Below are 21,271 nucleotides of genomic sequence, written 5' to 3' on the forward strand. Positions count from 1 at the left end.
GAAGTTTCACTCTCTTCTAAACCTCAAGTCCCTGGCCAATTAACATTTGTTAAAAGTTTGAATGAGTTACTAAATATGATAAAACGACATCTTGGCGGAAAAAAGACTTGGATTCTATGTGTAAAGAAAACACTCTTTAAAATTATTTTTTTAGGGAGAAGTCCCCTCCCCGCCCCCTGCCCGCCGCGGCTCGGGGCTTCTCCTGAAGCCCCTGCCTGGCACCTGTCCGCCGCCGCCGTCGGATCCTGACCAATCTCCATCCTGCAGGTAAACAGGCAATCCCTTGGAGAGCCTGCCTCAGCGCGGAGAAGTCCCCTCCCCGCCCCCTGCCCGCCGCGGCTCGGGGCTTCTCCTGAAGCCCCTGCCTGGCACCTGTCCGCCGCCGCCGTCGGATCCTGACCAATCTCCATCCTGCAGGTAAACAGGCAATCCCTTGGAGAGCCTGCCTCAGCGCGGAGAAGTCCCCTCCCCGCCCCCTGCCCGCCGCGGCTCGGGGCTTCTCCTGAAGCCCCTGCCTGGCACCTGTCCGCCGCCGCCGTCGGATCCTGACCAATCTCCATCCTGCAGGTAAACAGGCAATCCCTTGGAGAGCCTGCCTCAGCGCGGAGAAGTCCCCTCCCCGCCCCCTGCCCGCCGCGGCTCGGGGCTTCTCCTGAAGCCCCTGCCTGGCACCTGTCCGCCGCCGCCGTCGGATCCTGACCAATCTCCATCCTGCAGGTAAACAGGCAATCCCTTGGAGAGCCTGCCTCAGCGCGGAGAAGTCCCCTCCCCGCCCCCTGCCCGCCGCGGCTCGGGGCTTCTCCTGAAGCCCCTGCCTGGCACCTGTCCGCCGCCGCCGTCGGATCCTGACCAATCTCCATCCTGCAGGTAAACAGGCAATCCCTTGGAGAGCCTGCCTCAGCGCGGAGAAGTCCCCTCCCCGCCCCCTGCCCGCCGCGGCTCGGGGCTTCTCCTGAAGCCCCTGCCTGGCACCTGTCCGCCGCCGCCGTCGGATCCTGACCAATCTCCATCCTGCAGGTAAACAGGCAATCCCTTGGAGAGCCTGCCTCAGCGCGGAGAAGTCCCCTCCCCGCCCCCTGCCCGCCGCGGCTCGGGGCTTCTCCTGAAGCCCCTGCCTGGCACCTGTCCGCCGCCGCCGTCGGATCCTGACCAATCCCCACTCCGCTGCTTAGGGGCGTGTCCTCATCTCAGGGGGCGTGGCCTAAAAAGTGGGCGTGGCCTCCTCAGAGCAGCCAACGCTAACGCGGCCGCAGTTATTCTTTGCTACCTCAGCTCAATCCGTACTGTGTATTCCTTTGAAAACTCACTTTTGCGATCTCAAACATCTACGCAAAATACCCATTAGCTTAGGCTGACACTATAAAAGCTATAAGTGAATAAGGGAAGTTTAGCACAATCGGAGCCCCTTCTTCCCACAAAAAGGAAGAGGAATAAAGAACTACAAGGTGCCAACTCTGCACTTCCGTGACAATATGAAGAAACAGCGAAAATCCCCTCCACCAAGAGAGGGAGAACAAAAGATACTAGAAACCTCAAAACAGTCTCCCAACATCTACGACCTCTCAGATAAACAATTCAGAGAGGAAATATGGAGGAGAGTCGACCTACTCCAAGCAAATATGGAACAGACATCCAATAAATTAAGGGAGGAGATGAATCAAGCGCTGGAACGGTCTACCAAGAAAATTCAGGAAGAAATGAGAGCAGAAATGAGAGCAGAAATTTCAAACCTTCGAACCGAAGTCTCACAAATAAAGCAATCGGTAGATGAAATAAAAATCTCACTAGATGCCCTCAACAGCAGAATGACTACAGCCGAAGACAGAATCAGCGAGCTTGAGGATGAGCTGCAGAAAGCTTACAGACAGCAACAAATCATGGCCAAAGACCTCAAAATGGCTATAGAGCGAATCAGAGCCCTGGGGGATGACTTCAAGAGGAACAACATAAGAATCATTGGAGTACCAGAACCACAGGGAAGTAACCCCAATGAAAAAAACATAGTCAAAGACATCATCGCTAAGAAATTCCCAGAGCTGGAGAAGGCAGGCGTCCAGATACAAGAAGTCCGAAGAGTGCCAGCAAAAAGAGACCCAAATAAAAAGACTCCAAGGCATATCATAGTCAGAATGGCGGATGCTGTAGATAGAGACACAATTCTACAAGTAGCAAGGTCAAAGAGGGAAATCACATACAAAGGAGCACCCCTCAGATTTACGGCCGATCTGTCAGAAGAAACCCTCCGAGCCCGAAGACAATGGTGGGACATAGTGAAAAAACTCAACGAAATGAATGCCTCACCAAGAATACTTTATCCGGCTAAACTCTCACTCAAACTCGAAGGAACCATACACTACTTCTCGGATAAACAACAGCTCAGGTCCTTCATAGACTCAAAACCAATCTTGAAAGAAGGTCTAAAGGGGCTACTGTAAGGCAAGGAGGAGCCCCATAAGAACAACAAATCCCACAGAAAGATGACACAAAACCACATCACAATAATCTCTCTCAATGTCAATGGCCTAAATGCACCTATCAAGAGACACAGAGTAGCTAAATGGATCCGGAAACTAAACCCAACATTCTGTTGCCTGCAAGAAACACACCTGAACAAACAGAGTAAACATAGACTCAAAGTCAAAGGATGGAAAACAATCCTCCAAGCAAACAACCCCCTTAAAAAAGCTGGAGTGGCCATCCTGGTATCCGACAACATAGATTTCAGGATGAAAAAGATCAAAAGGGACAGCGAAGGTCATTTTCTGTTTATCAAGGGATATGTACAACAGGAAGAAATCACACTCTTAAACGTATATGCTCCTAACGAACGACCGGCTAAATATTTAAAACAACTCCTAACAGACTTCAAAGAGGACATCACTAACAGCACAATTGTAGTCGGAGACTTCAATACGGCCTTATCACCTCTAGATAGATCCACAAGAACAAAACTCAACAAGGAAACACTGACCCTGAATGAAGAAATTGAAGAGAGAGGCCTAATAGACCTATACAGGGCCTTACACCCCAAAAAGAAAGAATACACATTCTTTTCCAGTGCACATGGAACATTTTCAAAAATAGACCATGTACTGGGCCCCAGAACATACCTCAATAGAATCGGAAAAATAGAAATTGTATCAACCATCTTTTCAGACCACGATGCGCTGAAGATAGAAGCTAACCACCCACAAATACGGAAAATCAAATCAAACACCTGGAAATTAAACAATTCCATGTTGAACAATGAGTGGGTCAAGAAGGAAATCAAGGAAGAAATCAAAAGATACTTAGAAACAAATGAGAATGAAGACACGAGCTACCAAAACCTATGGGACGCAGCTAAAGCCGTGTTAAGGGGAAAATTTATAGCTCTCCAAGCATTCCTCAGGAAGGAAGAAAGGACCCACATAGATAGCTTGACTTTACAACTCAAGACCCTAGAAAAGGACCAGAAAAAGGACCCCAAACCAGACCGAAGGAAAGAAATAATAAAAATTAGAGCAGAAATTAATGACATCGAAACCAAAAAAACAATCCGAAAGATCAATGAAACAAAGAGTTGGTTCTTTGAGAAAATAAATAAGATTGATAAACCGCTAGCAAGTCTCACAAAGAAAGAAAGAGAGAAAACTCTAATAAATCGAATCAGAAATGAAAAGGGGGACATCATAACAGAAACCAGTGAGATTCAAAAGATCATTAGAGACTACTTTGAAAGTCTTTACGCCACAAAAAAGGAGAACCTAAAAGAAATGGATGGATTCCTTGATTCCTACAATCTCCCAAGACTGAAGAAAGAAGACCTGGAATACCTGAATAGACCCATCAATGTTAAGGAAATTGAAACGGTAATCAAAAACCTCCCCAAAAACAAAAGCCCAGGCCCAGATGGTTTCACTGGCGAATTCTTCCAAACATTTAAAGAAGACCTATTGCCTGTTTTCCTCAAACTTTTCCAGGAAATTGAAAAAACAGGAACTCTCCCAAACAGTTTCTATGAAGCACATATCTCCCTAATACCAAAAGCAAACAAAGACACCACTAAGAAAGAAAATTACAGACCAATTTCCCTGATGAACACCGATGCGAAGATCCTCAACAAAATACTAGCAAATAGGATCCAACAACTCATCAAAAAGATCATACACCACGACCAAGTGGGATTCATCCCAGGGATGCAAGGATGGTTTAACATTCGGAAATCAATCAACATAATCCAGCATATCAACAAAAGGAAAGATAAAAACCATATGATCATATCAATAGATGCAGAGAAAGCATTTGACAAGATCCAACATTCTTTCATGATGAAAACCCTTGCCAAAATGGGGTTTGGAGGAACTTTCCTCAAGATAGTCGAAGCCATCTATCACAAGCCTACGGCAAGCATTATCCTCAACGGGGAAAAACTAAGGGCCTTTCCTCTGAGATCAGGCACAAGACAAGGATGCCCACTCTCACCACTCCTCTTCAATATAGTACTGGAAGTACTTGCGATAGCTATTAGACAAGAAAAAGAGATTAAGGGCATCCAGATAGGAAGGGAAGAAATCAAACTCTCACTATTTGCAGACGACATGATACTATATCTAGAGAAGCCTAAAACTTCTACTAAGAAACTCTTAGAAACAATAGACTTATACAGTAACGTTGCAGGCTACAAAATCAATACCCAAAAATCCATGGCCTTCATATATGCAAACAATGAGGCAGAGGAAAGGGACATGAAAAAAGCAATCCCATTCACAATCGTGCCCCAGAAAATCAGGTACCTCGGAATCAGCTTAACCAAGGAAGTAAAAGACCTTTACAAAGAAAACTACATAACGCTACTCCATGAAATCAAAGAGGACATGAGGAAATGGAAACATATACCCTGCTCGTGGATAGGGAGAATCAATGTTGTCAAAATGGCAATACTCCCTAAAGCATTATACAGATTCAATGCGATCCCTATAAATATACCCATGACATTCTTCAAAGAAATGTATCAAGCAATCCTAAAATTCATATGGAATAACAAACGTCCAAGGATAGCTAAAACAATTCTTGGGAAAAAGATGATGGGAGGCATCACCATCCCCAACCTCAAACTTTACTACAAAGCAGTAACAATTAAAACAGCATGGTACTGGAACAAAGGCAGAGCCGTAGACCAATGGAACAGGGTGGAATATCCCTACACACAACCCCAAATGTATGACCATCTAATCTTTGATAAGGGAGCAAGAGAAGTGAAGTGGAGCAAGGAAAGCCTCTTTAACAAATGGTGCTGGCACAACTGGACAACCACATGCAAAAAAATGGGTTTAGACCTTGACCTGACACCATGCACAAAAGTCAGATCAAAATGGATTAAAGACCTCAACATTAGACCACAAACCATAAGGTACATTGAAGACAAGGTCGGCGAAACCCTCCACGATATTGAAGATAAGGGTATCTTCAAAGGTGACACGGAACTAAGCAATCTAGTAAAAACAGAGATCAACAAATGGGACTACATTAAACTAAAAAGCTTCTGCACCGCAAGAGATACATTGACCAGAATCCAAAGACTATCCACAGAATGGGAAAGGATATTTACACAATACCCATCAGATAAGGGGTTGATATCAATGGTATATAAAGCACTGGTTGAGCTCTACAAGAAGAAAACATCCAACCCCATCAAAAAATGGGGCAAAGAAATGAACAGAAACTTTACCAAGGAAGAAATACGAATGGCCAAAAGGCACATGAAAAAGTGCTCTACATCACTAATCATCAGAGAGATGCAGATCAAAACAACCATGAGATACCACCTCACACCACAGAGACTAGCACACATCCAAAAGAACAAAAGCAACCGCTGTTGGAGAGGATGTGGGGAGAAAGGGACCCTTCTTCACTGCTGGTGGGAATGCCGACTGGTTCAGCCCTTCTGGAAAACAATTTGGACGGCTCTCAAAAAATTAGATATTGAATTCCCATTTGACCCAGCAATACCACTGCTGGGAATATATCCCAGAGAATCAAAAAAGTACAATCGAAACAACATCTGCACATGTATGTTCATCGCAGCACTGTTTACAATAGCCAGAATCTGGAAAAAACCCGAATGCCCCAGAATGGATGACTGGTTGAGGAAACTTTGGTACATCTATACAATGGAATACTATGCAGCTGTTAGAAAAAAGGAGGTCAAGAATTTTGTAGTTAAGTGGATGGGCATGAAAAGTTTCATGCTGAGTGAAATGAGTCAGAAAGAGAGAGACAGACATAGAAAGATTGCACTCATCTATGGCATATAGAATAACAGAGTGGGAGACTAACACCCAAGAACTGTAGAAATAAGTACCAGGAGGTTGACTCCATGGCTTCGAGGCTGGCCTCACGTTCCGGGGAAAGGTCAACTCAGAGAAGCGATCACCAACTACATTGCAGTCGAAGGCCATGTGGGGGAAGGGAGTTGCGGGCTGAATGAGGGCTAGAGACTGAGCACAGCGGCCACTCAACACCTTTGTTGCAAACCACAACAGCTAATTAGAGAGAGAAAGCAGAAGGGAATGCCTTGCCACAGTGGCAGGGTGGGGTGGGGGGGAGATGGGATTGGGGAGGGTGGGAGGGACACTGGGTTTACGGGTGGTGGAGAATGGGCACTGGTGAAGGGATGGGTTCCCAAACTTTGTATGAGGGAAGTGTGAGCACAGAAGTGTATAAATCTGTAACTGTACCCTCACGGTGATTCTCTAATTAAAAATAAATAAATTAAAAAAAAAAAAAAAAAAAAAATTATTTTTTTACTGAGAAATTACTTTCTGAATTAAAGAAATGCCAGCATAAGTCTTTTGTGATTTATCTTTTTTGGAATAATTTAATGAATTTCCTTAATACTAGTAATTAGCATAGTAGTGACTGGCGAGTTACACTTATAACTTTGTACAAGTAACCAGCAAGCACTCTTAGAAGATATGATTCCTTAGGCATTACCAGTTTAATTTGAAAAAAAAAAAAGAAGAACAGTTCTCTTTTTTGTTGTCTGCTCCTGTTATGTCTCCTGGGATTAGTGGAGGGAGTTAATTGATGCTCTGAAATAGTGCGTTGTGTCTCTGAGAGTGTGTTTTTGAGTTCAAGAAAAGAACTCCAAAAAACATCACAATGAGTAAATAATGAACAGCAAAACCATGCATATAATAAAATAACAGTAGCTTCTTTTGTTTGCAGCATCGTAACAGGAAATAATTTCTTTTTTTGTTTGGGGCCACACCCAGCGATGATCAGGGGTTACTCCTGGCTCTGCACTCAAGAATTACTCCTGGCAGGCTTTGGGTGACCATATGGAAGTGGGGATTGAACCTGGGTCATCTGCATACAAGGCAAATGCTCTACCTGCTGTACTACCTGCATGTCCCCAAAGGACAATACTTTTTTTAAGCTACTTCAATCACTATAAAATAATCTGCATTTATTTTCTTAATATCTTGTTGCTTTAAATTGCTGGCAAATTTTAAGTAGGTTTTATTCTGTTTTATTCCTTAAATAAAAAGCATAAAGTCAGAGTATTTTTATGAATATAATGTTTTACAGTTAGCTGTATTATATTAACTATCACTTCTCCAAGAATATAAATGACCTTAAATAACTTCATCACCACAATCATATTTATTAATTCTTTCTTTTTTTGGCTTTTTGGGTCACACCTGGCAATGCACAGGGGTTACTCCTGGCTCTGCACTCAGGAATTACTCCTGGCAGTGCTCAGGGGACCATATGGGATGCTGGGAATAGAACCCAGGTTGGCTGCATGCAAGGCAAATGCCCTATCCGCTGTGCTATCGCTCCAGCCCCACCACAATCATATTTAAATTAAGAATTCTGGATCTTTAGAAAAAGGTGAGGTCTGTGGTGTGTCACATGCTCCAGCTTACTTGCCCCATGAAACAAGAGAGAGAGAGTCAGAAATACAAAATCAAAAACTTAATGAAAAAAAACAAGGAAGTGGTTCTCCACCCAAAATAGGACTAGCCAATATTTACTCCTTAATCCTTACTGGTAGGATGTCAATGCAAACGATACAGAGTTTTTAAAAATCTCTCTTATTCAGAACACCCATACCCCAAAACAAGCATACTGGGCTTACTTGTCTGCATATTCTGAGATTCTCTCAAAATGGAGGATGTGTGCATTTCTGTTTGTTTATTCATATTCTTTAAGGGGAGGAAAGAACACATAGAGGTGCTCAGGAGCTACTCCCAGCTCTGTGCTTGGGGTTCCTCCCTAAGGACCATATGGTGCCAGGAATCAAATCCGAGACTCCTGAATGCATACACTCAGCCCTTTGAACACTCTCTCCAGGACCCATACCCTAAAATAGAGACTTTTGTGTAGAAACCTGTGAATGAATAAATTATTCACCACAGACACTTTCTGTGGTTGCATTATGCATCCACACACTTGCCGTGTCTGCAAGGTGTACAAACCAAGTTTCTCCTTCCTTCCCTTTCCTGTGGCTTCATCTATATGACTCACTCTGACTGACAGACTACACGTACGTGATAGTATCCAGTTTCTGGCCCGGGACTTAAGAAGAAACATGTTTTAGCTTACTTTTCCTTTGTTTCTATCACTGCCATGGTTCACTTACTAGTTCGATAAGGAAAGAATCAGAGGCATAAACCTGGTCCCACATTGGGAAGGACCAAACCACTATTTGAAAAACTGAACTAATCATCTCTCTCAGGTAACCTGAGAATAAACTAAGAATAAGTGATTGTTGTAAGCTCCTAAATTTGGGAATCATTTTCATATACCACTAGATAACATCTGCTATGACCCTGGATATGTTTCTGCAGCAACACTGATAAGTCATTCATTCATAATAAAGTTATAGTAGAATGTTGAATACCCACCGCAGAAAAGTTCATCACTTTCATCAAAGCAGTCATTTACCCCATCACACCGCTGGGCCTGAGGGACACACAGACCAGATGAGCATCTGAAAGATCCAGCGGGACAGGCTAGAGACAACAAGAAAGAGGAAATCTGGTGTGTGGATCCCCAAGGTCTCCAGACCACATCAACTAAGAACTAAGCAGTGTTAAGCAAGTCAGGAGTTAGAAGGGCAGCATTAAGTTACATAATTCCTCCACCAGGAGGCTGCAGCCCTTGCAAATAAAATCAATGTCTTTTTGTTTTGTTTTGTTTTGTTTTTTGTTTTTGGGTCACACCCGGCGATGCATAGGGGTTACTCCTGGCTCTTCACTCAGGAATTACTCCTGGCAGTGCTCAGAGGACCATATGGGATGCTGGGATTAGAACCCGGGTCAGGCGCGTGCAAGGCAAATGCCCTACCCGCTGTGCTATCGCTCCAGCCCCAAATCAATGTCTTTTTTTTAAAAAATGAGATTCCTTCTTCCCTTTCACTCTGTGTGATTACAAGAAATCTGAACCCAGAGAAGCCTTCTTTTTTAAATTTTTTAAAAATTTTTTATTTAAAATTTTTTTTTAATTTTATTGAATCACTGTGAGATAGTTACAAGCCTTCATGTTTGGGTTACAATCACACAATGATCAAACACCCATCCCTCCACCAGTGCACATTCCCCACCACCAATATCCTTGGTATACCCCCCCTTTCTCACCCTCCCCCCTGCCTCTATGGCAGACAATATTCCCCATACTCTCTCTCTCTATTTGGGGCATTATGACTTGCAGCACAGACACTGAGAGGTCATCATGTTTGGTTCATTATCTACTTTCGGCACACATCTTCCATCCCAGCTGGTTCCTCCAGCCATCATTTTCTTAGTGATCCCTTCTCTATTCCATCTGCCTTTTCCCCTCCGTTCATGAAGCAGTTGAGAAGCCTTCTTGTGACCAGACTGGTTTCTGATCTTAGACTTCCAGCCTCCAAAACTTTGAGAAATACATTTCTTGTCTTTATAAGTGGCCCGGTGTGGTAAAGTTCCCAAATGGACTAGATACTCCCTTTGTGCAAAAAAGAATGGGGGACAGTCCACTGTTAGATCAACCACCAACTCAGTGGCACCTGATATAGAAAGGAAGTTTTTAGAAATGTTTTTCTGATTAAAAAAGTAATAATAATAAAAATATAAAAGCAAACAAGTGGTGGAGCAATAGTACAGCAGGGAGAATACTTGCCCTGCACTGGGCAAGTATTCTTGCCCAGGTTAGATTCCCGGCATCCCATGTGGTTCCCTAAGCATCTCCAGGAATCATCTTTGAGCGCAGAGCCAGGGGTGAGTCCCAAATAATGCTGGCTGTAGCCCCAAAACAAAAACAAAAGAAAACAAAAGACAGCTTGGGGGCAGGGAAATAGCTCAGGGGAAAGGGGCACTCCCCGTGCTGGAGTAAGAACTCGAGCTCAATCTCTTGGCATATGCCACCCACAACGGGGATATCTCTGGAGGTTCTTAACACTGTGGTCTGTGTGCTGAGCCTTCCCAGTTGGCCAGGAATATCACCGAGAGAACATATCCCAAGGATGCAAAAAAGCACAGCAGAAATGATATCTGTACCTATATGTTCATTGCAGCACTGTTCACAGTAGCCAAAATCTGGAAACAACCCAGTGTCCTAGAACAGATGACTGGTTAAAGAAACTTTGGTCCATCTACATAATGGGATACTATGCAGCTGTTAGGAGAGCTGAAGTCATGACATTTGCTTATACATGGATAGACATGGAGAGTATCATGCAAAGTGAAATAGGTCAGAAAGAGAGGGGCAGACATAGAAGGACTGCACTCATTTGTGGAGTATAGAATAACATCACATGAGGCTGACACCCAAGGACAGTAGATAGATACAAGGGCCAGGAGGATTGCCCCATAGCTGGAAGACTGCTTCATGAGCAGAGGGGAGAAGGCAGATGGAATAGAGAAGGGATCACTAAGAAAATGATGGCTGGAGGAATCAGTTGGGATGGCAGATGTGTGCCGAAAGTAGATAACAGACCAAACATGATAACCTCTCAGTGTCTACATTGCAAGCCATAATGCCCAAAAGTAGAGAGAGAGTATGGGGAATATTGTCTGCCATGAAGGCAGGGGGAGGGTGAGAAAGGGGGGTGGTATACTGGGGATATTGGTGGTGGGGAATGTGCACTGGTGGAGGGATGGGTGTTTTATCATTGTGTGATTGTAACCCAAACATGAAAGCTTGTAACTATCTCATGGCAATTCGAAAATATTAAAAAAAAAAAAGACAGGACAGTCTATTTACCAGTGTCCTTGTTAAAAATTAATATTCTGATATTGTAAAATTAAATATTCTGAATCTAGAAGTAAGTATATTGGGAATCAGCAAAAAAGGATGTGGTATAAAGAAGCCTTCTCTAAACTCTTATCTTCCAGAGTGGCTAACCTTTTTTCTCTTTTTTTAGCCTTTTAACATAGGAATAAATTTCCTGAGTAAGCCAATATCTACTCTCGACAGCCCTCAAACACTGTCTTTTCTCTTCCTGTCCACAGGTCCCTCATTTCTGTGTTAAATTCAACATTCTGAGGACTAACACTTGAATTCCACTTAATCAATCATTTCTCCTTTATGGAGTCAAATCCCATGAAATGTTGGTGGGAACATCCTATTCACAAAAACTACAGCTAGCAAATACAGCAAACCAAGAAATGACCACATTTAATCATGAGAGAAATTATTTTTCAACTGAAGTCCACAATGAAAATTGTATTATCAGGGCTGGAGCGATAGCACAGCGGGTAGGGCGTTTGCCTTGCACGAGACCGACCCGAGTTCTAATCGCAGCATCCCATATGGTCCCCTGAGCAATGCCAGGGGTAATTCCTGAGTGAAGAGCCAGGAGTAACCCCTGTGCATCGCCGGGTGTGACCCAAAAAAACCCAAAAAAACAAAAAAAAGAAAATTGTATTATTTCTCCTAAAATTAAACAACAGAATTTATGTATTGCATTTCATATGCTGGTTAGGCTTATCTGTGTATTATTTTTTATAAAAATAAAAATAGAAAACAGCATCAATAAAATAGTTCATGTTCTTTAAATTCCTGGAGTTCTAACAGAGTTTGACTTAGGGTATAACCACCTTCAAATAATTTTCAGGGTGTCTAAAGAGTTAATCCCAAACTTACGTTGACTGATGTTGTAACTGCCGTATTCCACCAGGAGTGGCCTATCAGAATGCCTCGAGCTGCACTGAAGCTGAACATGAACCAGGGAGCTGGGCACTCTGAAAATGGTGTGGTGATCCATGTAGGAGCCACAATACCTGCAGATACAAGAGTCACAGGGGACACACAGTATGAAGGTCTGTCAACGGCACTCCTACTGTCAGTGAATTCACTAAGACTTTGAACATCTCAGCTTCATAAAGCTGATTCTTATGGTAGAGATAACAGCAGTATATCCTCTCTGATAAGTGATTATAAGATATGTCTGCCAAATCAATTCTTTCTCTTGCTAAATAAGTCAATAGCAGCAGTGTTACCCTTTTCCGCCTCCATCAATATAGTCAGAAGAAATACGGGTTGAATTCTTCTAGTTCTCTCTTGCTTACTCTCTTTCTCAATAATAATGCAAGAAAAAGAATTCTCTGTTACTTGGATTGAAGAGTATCATATTAAGTGATGTGAGAAGGAAAGGCCAGACAGAGAATTCTCTCATATAAGGGGTGTAAAGAAATATAGTAGCAAAATAACAAAAAATTGCCCAATGGCAATAAAAATAAAGGAATGAAAAATAGTCTTCATTGGAAGCTCACCACTGTAGTTAGAAGGGGAGGAAATGGGGGGAGGGGAGGGAGATAAGACAAGGAAGGGAACACCACCATAATGGTGGAGGGAAGTGGTCACCGTAGGGGGAAAGCTGAAAGGTGATAAAGTGATATGCATGATGCCCTATCAGTAACAGTACTGTAAACCACAGTGCCTAAAGGGGGAACAAAAATATTACCTGCCACAGAAGCAGACTTGGTGGTAGGAGGGAAACTGGGTACATTGGTGGAGGGAAGTGGGCAAGAGGAAAGAGATTGGTGTTGGAACATTGTCTGCCTGAAATTCAATCATGAATAACTTTGTGATTTACCGTGACTCAATAAAAAAATAATAACACAAACATCTCAAAATTCAATAGCAAAGAAGTAGAAGTAGGGTTTGGACACAGGCTTCTAGGTCCTAAACACTCCATTTTCAAGCACCACTATCCTTCCCCTTCAACATTTTGCTCTGCTAATGTTTTGTGAACAGCCATTTCCTCCAAGTTCACATGCTGCAATCTAGTTGCTCTGAATACACACATCCACACCCATGTTCTCTCTGAACCCAAGATGGTTGAGTTTTCAGGTGTTCAGTATTACAATTTCTTCCTTTCCCATTCAGAGCAAAAACCACTGCGCAAACTTTTCACCAGGGCATCCAAAATTAATTTAATTAAATCTGTTTCTTTTTATATGAAATCATCATCATCATCATCATCATCATCCCATTGATTGTCGATTTTCTCGAGTGGTCTCAGGAACGTCTCCATTCTTCCTAGCCCTGACATTTTAGAAGCCTCTCTTTACTCATGCTTCCAAACAGTGCTGCTTTTAGATGAAAAGAACCGATAATTGGAGGAGATGGCATTTTAAATCTGCAGGAGCAATCAGCATCAAAAGGATCAGATAGGATCTCAACCAATCTTCAAGACAAAGTAAAGGTTCTTCAGGGGGTGGAGCAAAGCACAGCAGGTAGGGCATTTGCATTGCATGTGGCCGACTCAGGTTCGATTCTCAGCATCCTATATGGTCCCCTCAGCACCACCAGGAGTAATTCCTGAGTGCAGAGCCAGGAGTAACCCCTGTGCATCGCTGGGCATGACCCAAAATTAGCAAAAAAGAAAAAAAAGTTAAAAAAAGAAAGAAAAGGTTCTTCAGAGGAAGTATTTGTGACAGAGAACTTTCCTATTACCTGATAAGGGATCACACTATCACTGTCATTCCATTGCTAATCGATTTGCTTGAGTGGGTACCAGTAACATCTTCATTGTGAGACTTGTTATTGTTTTTAGCATATCGAATACGCCACGGGTAGGTTGCTAGGATCTGCCGTGCGGGTGGTATATGCTCGGCAGCTTGCCAGGCTGTCTGAGAGGGGTATGGAGGAATTGAACCTAGCTCGGCCACATGCAAGGTAAATAAATGCCCTATCCACTATGCTATCCCTCCAGCCCAGGTAAGGGATCAGGTCTTAATTTTTCACAGATCATAAGTGCTTGTAATTTGGAGGAAAAGCATTATCTCACTTTTTTCAAATCACAGCTTTTTCAACTTTATAAAACAGTTTTTGCTGCTATTGTTGTTTTAACTGAATTCCCATAAGATACACAGTCACAAAGCTGTTCATGATTGGGTTTTAGTCATGCAATGCTCCAACACCCATCCCTTCACCAGTGTACATTTCCCACCTCCAATATCCCCAGTTTGTCTCCTACCCCTCTCTTGCCCCACCCCACAGCCTGCCTCCACGTCAGGCATTTCCTTCTTTCTTTCTCTCCCTCTGGGCATTATGATTTGAATATTTGTTTTCTGGAAGTCCGGTTAAATACCAACATGTAATAGTACCCTTATGACCTTGGGATACATCCTATAACATTTTCTATGCAATGTTATTTCCGGGGTGAGGGGCGCATCACACCCAGTGATGCTCAGGGGTTACTCCTGCCTCTGTACTCAGGAATTACTCATGGTGGTGCTTGTAGGACCCTATGGGATGCCGGGAATTGAACATGGGTCTACCACATGCAAGATAAATGCCCTCCCCACTGTACTATTGCTCCAGTGGGTCCCCAATCTCATTTTCTAAAGTAATCTATTTTCTTCAGTTGCTCTGGAGAGGCTACCTGGTGGTGCCGAGTATTGGGGTGTGTGGGTGTGTTGTGGCAGGGACAGTATCCAAGTGTTTCACACCTGCAAGGCCTATGTTCATTCACTTGAGTCATGTCCCAGCTCCTCTTCAAAGCAATATTATTTATCATAATAGCAGTTAATATTTTGTGATATATAGTCTGTTTTGTCCCATTGAAATCTTAATCACCATAATAAGTAGATCTGGGAACCACACTCAGTGGTTCTCAGGGGCTTCTCCCAGTTCTCTGCTTAGAGTTTTCTCCCAGTTGCACTTGTGGTGCTAAAGACTCACACGCAAAACATGTGTTCAGCCGTTTGAGTTATCTTTCATGTCCCTTAAGTTGGAATCATTACCTTATTTTACCGACTGAGAGTGTAAGAGGTTAAATAATTTGTCCTAGTTGCTATAGCTGTTACCAAACAACACTTCTGGAATTTGAACCTAGGTCTTTACTTTCTACACAACAGGCCCTTTCTTCAAAAATACTCCCCAAAGGAGTACAGCCCGTATTTTAAACAACCCCAAGAATGCCTTTAACAGATCTACATTTACAAAGACCAGACCAATGATCATTTAACAAGCAAGAGTCTAAAGGAAATGAAAGAAGGTTATTCAGGAAAAATATTTAGAACATGAAGACTTCATTCATGGAATAACAATGAGCAAATTAGCAGGCAATTCCCTTGGACTCATTTCACAAGGATTCTTATCTCAACAGAAACCTGGAAGCTGGACTGCTGCCAAGACAGAGCATCTGCTCTCTCTCTCTCTCTCTCTCTCTCTCTCTCTCTCTCTCTCTCTCTCTCTCTGTCTGTCTCTCCCCTGTCTCTCCATATATATGTATATGTATGTATAGACATATGCACACCACACACACACACATAAATATATATATATTTTTTTCAGTACAAGACCTTTTAAATACTGTTTAACTTTTGGAGTAAATAAATAGAACAACTAAAGGACAAATCTAGAATGAGGTGAGAACTTAGAAGTGGGCTCAGAAAGACCAAGTATCCAGAATTCTCTCCCCTCTTCTAATCAGCCTCAGTTCATATCCCAGCCTCAGCATATAGCCAGACCAATCGGGTCTCTTCTACTGCACAGAACTGGCAAATGGTTGCTGACTTTTGTGCTACCAAGATTCCTCATTGCTTTCTTCCTTCATGTCTCTGATTTGAAAGCATTCTAAATTGTGTAAAATATCAGGTAAAGCATAAAAGTAGCACAGAACAGTGGTGGAACAAAGACCTGGGAGCCATAAAATAATGGATTTAATATCATCTGGCTTAATTATTTAGGAGCAGAATAAACTCGAGTAAGGCACTGAATTCCTGTATTCTTCCTTTTCCTTATCTGTAAACCATAAAGTGCAAACGTTTTTTGGGGCGAGGAGTGTAAGGCAATGAGTGTCTGGATAAGACCTTTTTCCAGAGAAGCCCAGGGGCAGCTCAATGGCAAGGCACCTGCCTGGCAAGCATAAGGCCATGAATCTGAACCCAAGCACCCGCTTCCATGCGCCCAGAAATTCCCAGCTCCACAATTTGGAATCTCTGTAGCTACAACAAAATGTGCAATATCCTTTGTACCTTAATAAATACATAAGTAATGCAGCCAGTATTTGTGACCTCTGATCATTCTGTTCATAAAAAGAAAAAAGAAGAGGAATACATATATATATATGCACATAAATATATATACATATACATATACATACACACACACACATATATATATATAAAACATCAAAGCAATCTTTTTTCAACCCCCAGGCTGGACAAATAGTTCAGGTATTAAGGCATGTGTCTTATATGATGTCAACTCCAGTCCTACCCTCGGCACCCTATGGTACCCCAAACATCACTTCAATGCCCCTGAGCACCACAGAGGTCCCTTGGTGGCTTGGTAATTAATCCCCTGGAACCATAGTGCCTCTTCAACACCACATGCTTGGAGTTTTGCATTAAACCATCAACCCAGTAGAAGAAACTTTTCATCAGATTCCTACTTACATGTGTTCATTAATTTCCCACCATTCATGGTCACAGCCTTTCACGCCCTTCTTGGTTATTGAATAATTATGGAATTTCAATGCTATGCCAAGAGTTGATAGGGGAGTCTGTGAAAAAAACAAGGAAAAGTAAAAAAACAAAAACAAAAACAAAACCTTCAACTGAAGGACATGGTTTACAATCCTTACCCAGAAGCTTCTAGTTTCTACCTTTGGTTTGCTCCTTTTTTCTTTTCTTTTCTTTTTCTCTTTTTCTTTCTTTTTTCTTTTATTTTCTTTTTTTTTTGAGCTAGGGATCAAAGCCAGGGTCTTACACTTGCAAGACGTGTGTTCTACCTCTAAGCTCTGAGTCACATCCCTGGTGTGGCTTGCTGTTTGAAGAATATATTTTCTTTCTGCCTTTATGCTCTACCTCTTTTGTGGGGTAGACCAGCTCTGCTGAACAGACTAGAATGAGAAGTAAAGCATGACAGATAGTAGACAGTCTGTGAGATCACAGCTTAAGTTAGAAAGCATGAGACTTATTTGTCATCTACTGATTTCAGTTTTCTTCTATTATTCAATTTAACTCCTTGACATTAGCTCATTAGTGAGTCCACACAATTTCCTCTAGCCAAGAAAAAAGTGACATAGTTTATTTAAAACATTACTGAGATTCTTTAGTTTAGGAACATGAATCAGCATGCTCTGCATATTAAATCTTGATATCTCTGAAGGCATTGATTGAGTCATCACTTGCTCTTCTCAGAAGAGATCAAATAAGAAAAGAACCACCTATCCTGTATATGGTTAAGTGAGTATATGCACAGACAGACAGACAGACACACACACACACACACACACACACATGTATTTTATGACATTGTGTGTCAGGCACATAAATTATGTCTGATATACCACATACAGTTTTAATTCTCACTTTACCTCAGATCTTTCATTTTTCAGGCAGAATTTGATTAGCCATTTTCAAGCTTTCTAACTATACCTTAATTATATAAGAGATTATTTAATATCATAGTCCTGCAATAATGTTAGAGGACAAAACATTATTCTATGAAATATGAAGAAGCTGAATATCTTCAGAACACAGGAAAGAAGGGGTATTGAGTTTATTTATTAGAAAGTCAAGGGTCATTTCCATCGCAACCCTCCTTCTATATGAGTGCCCACGAGTCCCATTGTTTTCCATATTTATAAAGTGCGGTAAGTGTTTCTCTCTCTACATCTGAGTTTTTGCCTTGGAGAGCAAATAGCTATGTAAGCAAAATACACTAAAATACTAAACAAATCTAGAAAATTGGTTATAAACCCTTTTTGGGTTTTATTTATTTTATTGCTCCTTATTCCTCTAAGGCATAAATAACAGACATCCAATAAATGTTTGTTGAATGAGCAAAGGAGCTTGGGGAAAAAATCAAGTCCATTTTAAGCTGGAGCAACAGTTAATCCTTTTCAGATCATAAAGGGACTTAGTAAATAGGACTGATTGCTTTTTAGTGAATTTGGAAATAAACCTGAAGCAGAAATGAGAATGATAGACTTCGACTCTTGTAAAAATACAATTCATCAGGACTTCAGTCAATCAATTTGTTTCTAGAGTCATCAAGGTCTTAGTCATGATTCATTAATTCTGAGCTACTGTACAATGACAAATTAAGATTTACAAAATGTCCATTAGCAGATTGATGCTCTCACACAACTGTAGGTGGTTATTCAAAATCTCCTGGGAAAAGAACAGAATTTAACCTCGTTGAGGAGCACCAATCTTGACTTCTGGGGAATGGTATCACTCATCAGCTTTGTCCCCAGTGTTTCTGCAACCCTTTGCCTACTTTCCCAGTGGCAAGCTCTCTTCTTTATAAATATCTCTTAGTCAACGTTCTAATCCTCAATCCCAAACGAAACAAAGTAATTTGATAGTTGATACCCTAACTAAGACAGCAACATTTTAGAGATTTTCATTGAAATATTTTATGGTTCTTGTGGGATTATAGAATGGACATGTATTCTGAAATCAACATTGATCTCATTGCAAAAGAATTACAAATATTCAACAGAACTTGTGAAACTGGGGCCTTTCTTATTCTAGATGTTATAAAAATGATAAAATACATTTTTGAGAGACTGAAAAGAGTGTCTGGTGTCTTTCTCTTTTCCCAACCTCTCCTTGACTTTTTCCCCTTTCTCCGTCTTCTCATTCCACATGACCAAGTCCCTCAGATTCTGTTGCTCTGACGCATTAAAAAAATAGAATAGAGTGAGATTCAAATGGCTTTACATTTTAATTACTTTGTAAAGTTTGCAATCATGATTTAAAAAATAATTGAAGAATACAAGCTAGCATGGCATTGATATGAAGTACAGGTTTGGATATAGTAAAATTATTAAAGTACTTCATTTATGGCTGTGCACAAGCCATAAGATCTAGGCAGCAAGCATGCTCTGACCTCAAGATTTTGCATCATTAGCTGCCTTTGTCCTACAATATTCTTTCCTAAGTGGGCATCAGGTTAGTTCCCACACCTATGAGGTTCTGTCCAAATTTCCCCTTGCCAAGGAGATTTTCTCTAACGAGTCCCTGACTTATTACCCTTCACACCCACCCCAACCACAGAGGCTCCTTTATTTTATTCTGCGTAAAGTTATACCACCATGTGCTGTATCCATTATACTTATTTGCTTGTGACACCTGTCACCTGTCTCTCCTACTGTCCAGAAGGATCCAGGACAGCAAGAGCACATGAAAACATTTTGTGTGTGTGTGTGTGTGTGTGTGTGTGTGTGTGTGTAGTGTCATGGATTCCAGTACATGCAATTTAGCCAGAGTAGATATTCAGTAACAACATGTAAAAAAATGCTGAATGAATAAAAACCCATATTCTGTTGACCACTTATATTTGATTTCCCTATCTCCCTCCATATACTTAGAGCTAGAAAAAAATATGTATATTTCAAGAACACCCTGGCAAGCACCACAGACTGATAGTTATTTTACAAAAATTTTCACTTTGGTTTGCTAGTCACTGTCATCCCGTTGCTCATCGATTTGTTCGAGCAGGCACCAGTAATGTCTCTCATTGAGAGACTTATTGTTACTGTTTTTGGCATATCCATTACGCACGGGTAGCTTGCCAGGCTCTGCCCTGTGGGCTCCATACTCTCAGTAGCTTGCCGGGCTCTCCGAGAGAGGCGGAGGAATCGAACACGGGTTGGCCAAGTGAAAGGCGAAAGCCCAACCGCTGTGCTATCGCTCCAGCCCTTGGTTTGCTAGTACAACTAAAATATATTGTCTAATCCAATTTATTATTTCTCTGTTAAATTTGTTAGAATATTGATTAAATTATTAAAAATTGATAAATGTTTAGCTTCTTGCTAAACAGGTATAAGCAAGCATCCCTTGAGTCTCACATTTGAAATCGCTGAGAGTAGAAACCTTAATCATCATTTGATATCATTCAGGCTGAATTAAAAGTTGTCAAGTAATTCCCTAAATGCAAGGATGCTTCAAGTCATCTAGTTGGTAAAACTTTCCCACAAACTACCAAATTTAGGGAAAACCTTTAGAAACCTGTAACATCTTCACTGTAATAGTGTCCAAATATATTTCATTTTTAAGTTCAAGAGAATTGATATATCAGTTCTAGTCTAATAAAATTCAATAACAATGTTTCTGATTTTAAAAATATATAACAAAACAATATATTGGCAAAATAATCCCCACTTAGCAAAGAGCACTTGATTTGTGGAGAAAGGATTGAAGTTACAGGGAACATTCTTATTATTTCATATTACATGTATATTTATGTTTAGGTATTAGTGCAGTATATAATATGTTTAAATATTATAACATAAATAATATTATGATTGCATTTAAAATGAATGAACTAATATTCAAAAATTAACTGCTACTAAATAATAAAAAAATTCTAAGGTACTGATACACTGAGGCTACCTGAAATTTCCAGGTACACTTGCACTTCGGAGGGTAGTAGCTTGGATAGTACGGACTTGAAATTCTCCCTTCAAAGCCAGTGATTTCTTTGACCAATACTGTAGTTTCACACTCTGAAAAAAGAATCCAGCAACAAAATTATTTACATTTATGAAATTATGTGAAATAGAGAAAAATATATATATATATATGCTTTTTGGGTCACAATCGGCAATGCACAGGGGTTACTCCTGACTCTGCACTCAGGAATTACTCCTGACGGTGGTCAGGGGACCATATGGGATGCTGGGATTCGAACCCTAGTCAGCCGAGTGCAAGGCAAACACCCTCCTCACTGTGCTATCGCTCCAACTCCCCCATATATTTCAGTGTAAATTCATACTTTTTAAATATACATGAAAATTTTTAATTGAATTACTGTAAGATATACAGCTGTAAGTTGT

The 21,271-nt window shown here is 41.3% G+C and overlaps 1 protein-coding gene across 1 annotated transcript in view; it reads right to left on the minus strand.

Moving 5' to 3' along the window:
- The window catches only part of TMPRSS7 (transmembrane serine protease 7), a 50,535-nt gene that overhangs the window by 11,222 nt on the left and 18,042 nt on the right, over window positions 1-21,271 (minus strand). The window contains exons 9-12 of the mRNA XM_004606723.2: window positions 20,829-20,941; window positions 16,878-16,984; window positions 12,112-12,248; window positions 8,895-9,002 (exon numbers count right to left, since the gene is read on the minus strand). Coding sequence (XP_004606780.2) covers window positions 8,895-9,002; window positions 12,112-12,248; window positions 16,878-16,984; window positions 20,829-20,941 — 465 coding nt within the window. The remainder of the gene's footprint in view (window positions 1-8,894; window positions 9,003-12,111; window positions 12,249-16,877; window positions 16,985-20,828; window positions 20,942-21,271) is intronic.

This window comes from Sorex araneus, chromosome 2, assembly GCF_027595985.1.
Source record: "Sorex araneus isolate mSorAra2 chromosome 2, mSorAra2.pri, whole genome shotgun sequence".
In the NCBI taxonomy this organism is placed as follows: domain Eukaryota; kingdom Metazoa; phylum Chordata; class Mammalia; order Eulipotyphla; family Soricidae; genus Sorex; species Sorex araneus.